Consider the following 11,817-nt stretch of genomic DNA (forward strand, 5'->3'; position numbering starts at 1 on the left):
CCCATGTAGTGGCGACAGCGGGTTTCCTCTCAAAATCTGTGTGGTCTTTAACCATATGTCTGACGCCATATAACCGTAAATAAAATGTGTTGAGTGTGTCGTTAAATAAAACATATCCTATCCTTCCTTCCATCTGCTGTTGGATGTCTAACATTTGATAATTTTTACATATAATCTTAGAGAGGAATCGGGTGCATGTGCAGGGGGAGGGTATTGGAGGTCGAAAACCTTACTTTCCCAAGCTTAAACAAAATTGAAATGTATGTTTTGGGGGAGCATGGCCCCATATAAACTTCGCTTAACACAGTCTATAACCCCAACCCCGCTGAAATCCCTGCACACGCGCCTAGCAAGGAACTGTTTATATATACCATCCCACAGACAGGATATCACATACCATGGTCTTTTTGTATACCCGCCGATGAGGATCGATCCTAGACTGACCGCGCATTTCCAAAAAAAGCACCTTTTTAGGTCTAAGTAATGAATAAAAATAACATATAGTCTTGAAAAATGTTACGTAAATCGAACACAGTACCCTCTTCCTCTACCCCTAGAGCGTTACGTAATTAGTAACACCCCCTTACATGTAACGCGTATGCCAACAGCTGGCCACTGTCAAAATTTCAAGGCAAATTCCCCACTCAACGACCCCTGGAAAGGCGTTGTACCATACCTCTATGGATATATATATGTTTTGGAGATATGAGACGACCCCTCAATCAAGACAGTTAAATTTGTTCAAAAATTGCGAAATCTCACGTGATCTCTTGTTGGGGAATTCTATACTTGTGATAAGCCAATGAAAACCGAGATCGGTACGAGCCCGTCAAAAGTGTTCCACTTTCAAAATCATGGCTTTGTTTTTGACCTGGATAAGCCAGCGTAGTGAAACCAATGCGGAGTGCGGCGTCATATATGCACCAAACGCAATTGGATTTTCTGTTCTATATGCTTAAATAATAAAAATATTCCAGGGAATGTAGTTATAAGAAGAAAAAAAATTTCATTAGTTTATTCAGTTATCATTTTTGGTTTAGTTTATTTTTATTTATTTATTATTATTATTGTTTTAAGTTCTTGTGATTGATTTTTGTTAGTTTGTTCACTTCACTTCACTGGTTTTTGCTACAGTTAATTCATGTCTCATTTCACATTGTTTACTTCTGTTAATTTGTTTTGTTCCCATCATTGGTTTCTGTTACTGTTTGTTCAGTTCGCATTGTTTATTTATCTTAGTCCGTTCAGTTCTTGTTACTGTTTTCTGTTACTTTATTCAGTTCTCATTATTTGTTTTTGTTACAGTCTGTTTTGTTCACAATTTACGATTGCTTTCTCTTAGTTTATTCATTTTGTTTGTTTGCAACAGTTTGTTTTGTTTTGTCTTGTTTGTTTTGTTTGTTTAGTTTTATTTCTTTATTGCTGTTGTGGTGTTTGATATAAAATTTAGTTCCGTTTTCGGCTATCGTCCATCATCATTACATAAATTAGGATGTATTGGAGACTTGGAACATGGAATTGATGAAGAGAAGAACAACAAGAAAAGAAACCACTAGAGCACACTGATTAATTAATCATCAGCTATTGGATGTCAAACATTTTGTAATTCTAAATCGTAGTCGTCAGAGGAAACCCGCTACATTTCCCTATGCAGCAAGGGGTCTTTTATATGCATTTTCCCACAGACAGGAAAGCACATACCACGGCATTTGATCAGTTGTGGTGCACTGGTTGGAACGAAGAAAAAAACCAATCAGTTGAATGGATCCACCGAGGTGGTTCGATCCTGCGACGCAAGCATCTGAAGCGAGCACTCAACCGACTGAGCTAAATTCCGCCCCAGAAAAAATGAATGAAGAAAATTGCATTTTTACAACATTTCTGGTTTGTCTTTACTATTCGGTTCATCTACTGTTGTCTTTGGTCTCCTTTGTCTTTTGTGTAATCATGTCTTCAGCTGTGTAAAAGCCTGTTCTTTTAATCGGGGAGTCCAAATATTTTAACTTCACTTGGGCCTACCGATGGGGATTAATCCTACACTGACCAAGCAGACCTGATCATAGTTTTGACGTCATAGGAAAACCCTAGAACAAGCCTGGACATGGCTGTGTATTATGTATAAAAACATTAGATTTAAAACTGTGTGTCGTTCGTCAGTCGACTGTGCGTTGTAGAGTGAAGACATATGTTACAAATGGCTTCGGAATATTTGAGAATGGACAGTAGTAGCAGCAGCAGTGGTAACAGTGACAAATATGACATCTTGGGTTGCAAATGTTCCAAAAGAGACACATTCAAAGACTGTAAGAGCGTGAATCGAACCGTAGATGAAAACGATGCTACTCGTTAACAGCGATAGCGTCCCAACCCACGCCAATCATAGCGTACCCACGCTAACTCAGCCTCAGGTCAATACCTTATGTGGAAACATCTCGAAACGTACAGGTTTTTCTATGACGTCACACCTCACGCTGTCTGAAAGGTTGGCACACAGTTGCCACTGCTTACATCTGGTTTTCATTGCCCCCCCCCCCCCCCCCCCAAACACACATACACGTCATCTGAAAGGGGGCTGCTAGTTCATCCATGTTTGTTTTTCATACTAGAAATATATACATCAACTACATCAGCCAAACTAGGGAAGCTATAATGATTTTAATTTTTATTACACGCACGCACATATCGATGGTTTCCCACGCTTACTCCCACAGAGATCATTCACCCCATACACGCCATCCTTCAGGTATGTACGTCAGCGTCTTCACGTGATGCTTAGGCCCAAAACACACCGGAGCTGGGTCTGGGTCTGGCGAGTATGGTATCAGTCAAAAATGAAACACACTGAATCGAATGTGACAAAACACACCGCGTCTGTGCTGGTGCAAACTACAGATCTGGCAACAGACGACATAGAACATGCACTATATTTTCATATTGCTATACTGGTAGCTGGAGCCCGTGCAAGCATTTTGTTTTTGCCTTAATAAACAACAGGAAAGATATATTTTAATCAAAATTGGATTCTCATAATTATTGTTAGTGTTTACAGAAGAAAATATATTTAAAGATATAAACGCAGTTAAAAGACATGTATATTGAAAACTAGTTACAGTTACAGACCCAGACGTCAAAATACACCAGGCACGGTGACTTTGCCACACTCGCCAGATCCAGACCCAGCTTTATGTCAGGTCAGGTCATAGGGCTTTACGTGCACATTCAGAGCAAGCTGTTGTAGCGCACGCTTTAGACCCAGCTTTAGTGTTTTGGGCCTTAAGAGGACTCACAGTTTGACGTCACGAGGTCAAGGCCAAGGACGCTGAACAAAGGTCATTCAACTAGAAAGGTACCTTTTCATCACATAAAAAGGACAACCTAATGAAATGTTTTAAAATAATAATAATAATAATAATAAATTAAGAGAGGCGCTTGAATATATTTAGGGAGACAGTTCCCCTGGATTTCCCTCCCATCTTCTGAGCCTTAGTTTAAATTGTGTTGAGGATATTGTTAAAGAACCACGCTATTCCTTCCTGTACAAAAGTCTGCATCAAGCCATGATGTCTACGGATCTTCTCTGGTAACGGTTATACACCGCAACTCGAGCCAAGTACACATGAAATATCAATGAATGAATCAGCGGAATCGCCACAAACACCACCCCTGCTGAATACATGGCAGCAGTCCCAGGACGGTTCCAGTCAATCTGAGGGTAGATGTATGGTTTGTCGTGTCTGTTGGTACCGCCCAGTGCGTGATACACGATGGTAAATATGACGTAGACAACCCCGACTACCATTGAGTGGAAGAAATGGTAAATCCCGACAGGAACCGCAGTGACGGGCAGGTTCAGAATCACGTAGACGCTATTCAAGGCGTGCACGACAACAGTCGTGGTCGTTATCGGTACACCAGCTGCCAGAACACAAGAACAAATCAAATATTCGTATTAAAAAATCAGTGTTTAAACAACAAAATGCAGAAAACTGGAGAACTTTGACATGTCCAAATGGACGAATACCGTGTTGGCTTCCTACGCCTATAGATACTAAAACCAGTCTAGCGAGCGACCGTAGGCGCCTGCATTGACATTCAGAAGGTTTGATACCACAATTAATAATAATACATTCCCTACATTCATTATTGCGTTAGCCATCCCTAAAATTAATAAAAGTATGAAGACTGAGATAAACATCATTTAAATAATAAAATTTTAATTAGAAACACAGAGAAATGTTTTTAGCATAAACGTACCTGAAATTATAAACAAATGTTTGATATAACAGGGTGAAAAACCTGCAATTATCATGTTACAAATCAGGGTCACGAGACTAAACCTAATTCAAAATAACCCAAAACCGATTTTATTCAGTATTTTATAAGCAATCAGTCTTTTAGCAATCAGTCTTTTAATAAAGACTTCAAGATGGAATCTCTGTTTTAGCAGGCTAAAATTATACTTATGGTTTATTTTGCAAGATTATTCTTCACTGTATTTTGTAACTATAATGACATTCATTAGAGAAACCCACAATCTTTCCAAGTGATATCAATGAACTGTGCCATTAGTCTCAGTGTTTTACAAATGATCAGGGTAGATTCACTGCGTATGTTAATTCTCTGTCAACACCGTAACGAACATAAGTAATGTACTGATATTAATATGATTCATTCAGAGATCATAAATGGATGATTCGAAGACAGAGCTTGACAATTCAACAATAATGAGATACAAATTTGTGTTTTTGTTACATTTTGTCAACACCGTGACTTAGGTGTCGCTAAACAAATATTCCTTTGCACTCCTATTGTCTTAGCCATTTAATTGTGTGAATATGTAATTTTATCCAACAATATTCTTTTGTTTGTGTATTTGTTTTATGTTGTTGTTCGTTTGTTTTCGGGGTGGGGGGGGGGGGGGGGGGCGGTGGGGTGGTAGCCGTTCCCGCGCATTTCATACTGATTAGCTAATTATAAGGTGAAAAAGGAAAAATGCGATTAATGTGTGTGTGTGAGAGAGAGAGTGAGTGTGTAAATGTGTGTGTGTGTGTGTGTGTGTGTAAATGTGTGTGAGTGAGTGTGTAAATGTGTTGGTGTGTGTGTGTGCGAGAGTGTGTAAATGTGTGTGTGTGTGTGTGTGTGTGTGTGTGTGTGTGTGTGTGTGTTAGGGTTCTAACATTTATCACATTGGGAGGTAATTTATTTAACATATATATGCAGAGAATGCGATAGACCTATCGGGTATAAAATAATAATTTTGATGCCTTTAGTCTTTCTATATAGTCAGCACTTACCAGTGCTTATTATTGAAGATTACAGTGAACCACTTACTTTTATAGAGGATAAACCAGTACAACACTGTGACGAGGACAGCGCTGCAGTTGCCGACGTTATAAACAACCCACACAGCCTTTAAATACCACGGCGTCACCGTATAGTCACCTGATAAAATAATGTTGATATTTATCTAAACAGCCTTTAAATACCACGGCGTCGACGTCACTGTACATTCACGGTTCACCTGATAAAATAATGTTAATATTTATTTAAACAGCCCTTCAATACCACGGCGTCACCGAATAGTCACCTGATAAAATAATTTTAATAGTTATCTAAACAGCGTTTAAATACCATGGCGTCACTGAACAGTCAAGTGATAAAATACTGTTTATATTTATCTGAACAGCCTTTAGAGTCAGGGAGAGCAGAACGGAGTATTATATGTGTTGACGTGTGTGTATGTGTGAGGTTTCTTCCATGCCAACTAATACTTCACGACAAAGGATGTTGTAATACTTTGAGTATCTTTTTCATATATAAATATTTTTTTATAAATGATTTGTTTGTGTGTTTGTTTGTTTGTTTATTTATTTATTATTTATTTATTAACTTGCATTTTTTAAATGTTTACCAAAGGGACAGTCCTGAGTTTGCAGCCAGTGTAAGATGTTTACGACCATCATCATTTTTGCTGACTATAATTACAGATGAAAAATATTTTCCTGTTTAGAATATCAGTATCTGTATAAGCAAGGCGCTTGTTGTCGTATTGTCCAAATCAGATTTTACCTCCCTATCATTTCATACGTACGATATATATATATATAGATAGATAGATAGATAGATATAGATAGATATGTATAATAATGCTACAAATAATAGCACATGTCTGCAAACACAGGCACTGATATTCTAAACAAGAAAGTGTATTGAATATGTAATTCTAGTCGCTAAAAAGGTTCTATTTTAGGGAACCATCTTACAATCATGTAACAATAGCAGCAAATTCGAGACGGTCCCTTTAAAGGTGTTATGAATTGTTAGTTTTCCGGAAACATATTACAATGGCTGCAAACAAAATAAAGACAGTCTCTTTAGTGCCATACAATTTACATACCAGATAATATATCGTCTGCTTTTCGAACATAGACAACTGCTATAAATTCCAATAGTACGTCGAGAGTGAGCATGCTATAACTCCAGTTAGTGAGGTATATAAACCATTTCACGTCGGTCTCCCCATGGATGTTTTTGGAGACGAATGCGCATGCGATAATGGAAGCCAAATGGTACATGGCCCAAAAGGCACGCCATACTATATACAGTTTTCTTCCACACTGAAATACACACAAAGAGATAAAATAATATCAAGCATATCCAATTTGCACCCACACGCAGATATATATACAAACATATTGAGATATTGTGTGGGAAAAAATAGGAAGTCGGTTTAATATACACATCCTCGAATAATCAAAATGTCACGAAATGGGAGTTTTCACACTGGCTTTGTTACATACAGGTCTTCGGACAGCTGTATTGGCCATCTCCCAGTTTTATTAGTCCTCGGCGTTACCTCGGGCCAATATAACTGTCCTCAGGCCAATATGAAAAAAACTAAACAATATCATGTATCCAAAGTACATACACATTATGCATACACTTACAAACATATCCAGATATTGTTGTGTGGAATAAATTGGGAGTGAGTTTAATACACCTCCACGCCCCCGCCCCATTTGTTCTTATTTTTCAACTACTAGGCCAAAGAGAAAAAAGAATAACAGCCGTAAAACATACATGTTTTGTTTTTTGGTTTGAATTAAAATCTTGTGTCTCTAACATATTACTTCAAATTTAATGCCTTAAACCTAATACATAACTATTTAGTAATAAGAATGTGGACATCACCAGTCCAGTAGAAGTCGAATAATAAATATGTCACTAAGTGGGAGGTTTCACACTGGCTTTGTTAAACATAGCTCTTCGGACAGCTGTATTGACCCTCCGCCATCTATATTAGTCCCCGGCGTTACCTTGGGCCAATATATAACTGTCCTCAGGCCAATATGAAAACACCGATTTAATAACATAATACAATAAAGGATATTCAAATATCTTGCTTATATAGAATTGACTTCTGCATATTTAGAGTTAAAGGAATTACGCTAAGAGTTTGCACAATGTCCAGACAGCTATACTGATGTCAAGAAATGAGGAAATGCGTTGTATTTGAGACCAAATTTCATTATCCATTAGAGTAGTTATGCCTGGGTATACAGGGTTGAAAATTAACATGAAAACCAAGGTCGCCAGCAGGGTCAGTTGAAGAAAAATCGTACTGGCCCTTCTCAAATTCAACTAGCCCTCCAATTATCACATTGGAATTTAACTGCACAGCTAAAATTAAAAACAGAGTGTTTTTTGTTGAATAATAACCGTTTGCGTTAAAGAAAACCGATGAATTGACGTTTAACTTCATGAATAAAGTAAAACTTCATATAAAAACATGCCATTAAGTTTTAAACCCATACTAACTCCAAAAAAAAAAAAAAACAATTTGAAAAAGAAATCCAGTATAAGCAAACATGTTTCTTTACAAAGTACCATTAAATTAAACATATTAAATCTCATTTTAATACAGGGTAATAGATAATGCAGTACAGACCAAATGTAGAACTGCGCGTGCTTTAGTAAACTGTATGGGAGTGGCAGTCCTCTTTGTGGCGATGCAAGAGGGATGGGATAAATTTTGTGGTGATGCAGGGGGGGGGGGGGGTGAAATTCCCAGCAAATGATTTCCTCGGGAGTGGCTGTTCTCCTAGATAGAGATCCATGAAATCATCCCCTATTTTGCCAAATGCCCATTCGACTATGCTTTGTGCAGAGATACGACCCTGGTCATGTATTATGGTTGTGTCATTCAGATTACCTTGGATGTTCCATCAATTGCCTTGAAACTTGTATCACAAAACAAAGTTAAGCTATGCAGTTTTATGGTTATTTGTAAATAATTTTTGTTTTAATTTACACTGCACTTTTACCCCCAATAAAATGTTATTTGATACGGTATGGGTTTAAAACAATAAATTAATATGTTTTATATGTTCTTTGTCTTCTGCTGCCAGATCTGTAGTTCTCGCCAACATAGACTTTTGTCACATTCGATTCAGTATCAATGTGTTTCTTTTTTAACTAGTGCCATACTCGCCAGACACTAAAATCGATGGTCGCCCAACGGACCACTTTTCTAAAATTCGTAATAAAGGTGGCGACCGGGCGACTGCTAATTTACAACCCTGTATATAATACTGAGATGTAATGCGTGACTGAACGTGAATGCTATATTATTGAATGTTAGTAACGCAGTTAACTTCCTGATACTACAGTTGAAGGTTCGAATATCAGTCAATGTATGCGGGCTACTGTTTATGTGTTTTCTTATTTCTTTCTATCACCCCTGTGTGTGCTGTTCCTCGTCGTGGGGCAAGGGTGGAAACATTCTCGTGGGTTTCCTTGAGTGGCGAATACAGCATATATGTTCAGTTTCTGTTGGAAATTTTAAAACAAGTTTTATAAGCATCTGTGTTAATGTTTTCAAATTCAGTTTAGTGCAAAATTGGTTTATTTACTACCTCTCTCTCTCTCTCTCTCTCTCTCTCTCTCTCTCTCTCTCTCTCTCTCTCTCTCTCTCTCTCTCTCTCTCTCTCTCTCTCTCTCTCTCTCTTTATATATATATATATATATATATATATATATATATATATATGTATATATATATATATATATCGTATTTGTATTTAATGTTAATATGCGTATGCGTACCGTAAATCCTTGAATAGAAACTCAGGCTTTTGTTTGTTTTTTTTCATTTTCGCGACACTCAGAGACTCGGCCTCTATTCAAGGCTGGCTTCTATTTTTTTTTCAAAATCATTATGTTTTTTTTTTTTTGTCCTGATGTTCTCGTCATATGGTTAAAAACGTGACGTCATACAACAGAAGTGACGAGTATAACGCAGTCATTAACCTGACAAAGCTAGAATAGCAGAACTAGGTAGGCTTCTATTGAAGGCAGGCTTCTATTCAAGAATTTACGGTATGTGTCGTTCACAAATGTGACTATTTCATAGATGTCTACACTATTTTTATTAATGATTTTTAAATTGCACATTGATGTTGATCATCATATATACACCTTTGTTTGACATCCCCAATAGCCGATAATTTTGTCGGGTTTCTTGGTTGTTGTTTTGTGTGTGCTGGGGTGTCGTTAAACATTCATTCGTGCATTCTTTCCATCAATATATTTTTATTTGTGAAAAGGGAATATGTAGAGACAAATATTTTAGTACTTGCGTTTATTATTTTATGGGGGAAAGGACAGTCAAGATCTGGATTCAGGAGGGGAAGCAATTTTTTCCCCATTATAATTATTCGCTACTGATTCTTAGCATTGTTATATTATATTACATGTATCTTATATTACATGTATATTACATGTATATTATATTATATTATATTATATTATATTATATTTCACTGGAGCCTAATTCACAAAGCTCTCTTTAACTTCGATTAATCATCGCATCATCGTTTCACGTCTTTTTGTATTGTACTGCGAGATGCCAAGTGATTATCGAACACATAGATACTTTTTATTGCTTCTTTTCTTTCTATCTTTTGTCTTCCTTCATTCTTTCTTTCTCTCTTGCAATAATATTTATTTCTGTTCATATTTAAATTGCACAAATATATTACTGTCGTGACGTGTGTGTATTATGGAGGCCTAGTAAGTTGTATAACTTGTTCCTAATCCATTTCTTTTAAAGCAATAAAATATATTTCAATCAATCAATCAATCAATCGCCAAGTTGCGAGAGTTTAGTAAATTAGGCCCGTGGAGTTGCGAACATGAAATCACTTACCTGGAACTGAGACTGGACAAAATCAGCAGGTTCGTTATATTCTAAAGATACATTTCTGAGAGCAAAGTGTTTACGACATGCGTTACTCATGTCTAAGCTTCAGTAATATTAAGTTATACAAGCAATTTTAACTACCAATTCAAACGCCCACTGCATTTACTCCTATCTAGCTATATTTAGTTGTCATGACCTCGTGTATTTGACATCGACTATAACAGCAATAAATATTGCGAAGTGCCCTCTGTTCAGATATGTTGTTCGAACATATTCGTCCTGTTAATGCTGCTCTGAATTTTGACCATGTTGTGACATATATCACTGAAAACACTCCAGGGCATGGCACACGTTTTACTACTAGGAACAATGTAAATCCGATGTATGTAGCCTACTCGAAACAATTTATGGCATGGTACAATAAGGTCATGGAACAGTGCCAAAATTATTAACATGGAACAACGTCGATGAATCTGATGCATCAATATTTATTGCACTTAAACAAATTTGTACATATTTATGGCATGGCACAGTATTTATTGAACAGTAAAAATCAACACGTTGATCTCTTGAAACAATTTATATTTATATTATAACCTTAAACAATACCAATTAACCTATGTATACCAATCAAAACAGTTTCCAAAACCTTTTAACACCAGTGGCTTGTTCTCGCTCGCTAAACTGGTTTTAGCGCTGTATAGCGCCTATAGTTAAATGGATGTGCTTGGATATAATAAGAGGATAGGTTAAAGTTTGTTTTGATTAACGACACCACTAGAGCACATTGATATATTAATCATCGACTAGTGGATGTCAAACATTTGGTAATTTCGACTCACAGTCTTCAGAGAAAACCTGCTACAGAGAGAGAGAGAGAGAGAGAGAGAGAGAGAGAGAGAGAGAGAGAGAGAGAGCCAGAGAGAGAGAGGGGGAGAGGGAGAGGGAGGGAGGGAGATGAAGGGTGAGAGAGAGGAGGGGTGAGAGAGAGGGGGGAGAGGGGGGGGAAGGGGAGAGAGAGAGATTAAGACATCCCTGTTTAAAGGGAGCTACCACTCTGGCTCCCAATTACTGCCCTGATACTTGTTCAAGGAAAGCGATTTTATCTCCCCTTAGCATGTTAGTTAGGGTTTGTAATACCACACAAGAATTAACTATCAATGCTCAATATGGTAATAGCTTTAAAGGTTCCCCATAATCTAAATTAGTGGAGTTATTAGTCACTCCCCTCCTTTTTGTTTACACGACAAAGTCTGTTGAAGTCTTTCTCACAAGTCACGGTTATTGTTTTGTAAGTAAATCAGCGCATGGTCTCCTGAGCACGTTACTAGCCCTATACTGATGAAAGATTTGCAATTTGAACTTAGGTTAACCTTCTCCCTATCTTCGGCTTAATATTTGGCCTGGGGTTTTTATTTATGAAATAAAATATTACGAAACACTGCATCAAATTGCTCCAGAGTGCAGCAAACATTATAAAAAACAATGTATGTAAGGGGAGCATTATCTCACACCATCCACACATGGTGGTGTCAAAATAGGCTTTATCAATAAGTTTGTGCTTTCCAACAGATTGGGTTTTGCATTTAAAGTAAAAACAACACGTTTTCGAAGGG

At 37.2% G+C, this 11,817-nt stretch overlaps 1 protein-coding gene across 2 annotated transcripts; it reads right to left on the bottom strand.

Annotated features, from left to right (window-relative positions):
• Positions 1–2,649: 2,649 nt before the first annotated feature.
• Positions 2,650–10,525, bottom strand: LOC121392261 (protein rolling stone-like). 2 transcript variants are annotated; one of them, XM_041523566.1, is made up of 4 exons: positions 10,208–10,525; positions 6,398–6,617; positions 5,332–5,442; positions 2,650–3,915 (listed from the first exon to the last, which is right to left on the bottom strand). In XM_041523566.1, the coding sequence occupies exons 1-4, from the start codon at positions 10,295–10,297 to the stop codon at positions 3,551–3,553; spliced, it is 786 nt and encodes a 261-aa protein (XP_041379500.1). In that variant the 5' UTR covers positions 10,298–10,525; the 3' UTR covers positions 2,650–3,550. The 2 variants fall into 2 exon arrangements, with proteins under 2 accessions (XP_041379500.1, XP_041379501.1); XM_041523567.1 differs by lacking the exon at positions 10,208–10,525 and adding an exon at positions 9,106–9,287.
• Positions 10,526–11,817: the final 1,292 nt, after the last annotated feature.

The sequence above is a fragment of the Gigantopelta aegis genome, chromosome 3, assembly GCF_016097555.1.
Source record: "Gigantopelta aegis isolate Gae_Host chromosome 3, Gae_host_genome, whole genome shotgun sequence".
Lineage (NCBI taxonomy): Eukaryota > Metazoa > Mollusca > Gastropoda > Neomphalida > Peltospiridae > Gigantopelta > Gigantopelta aegis.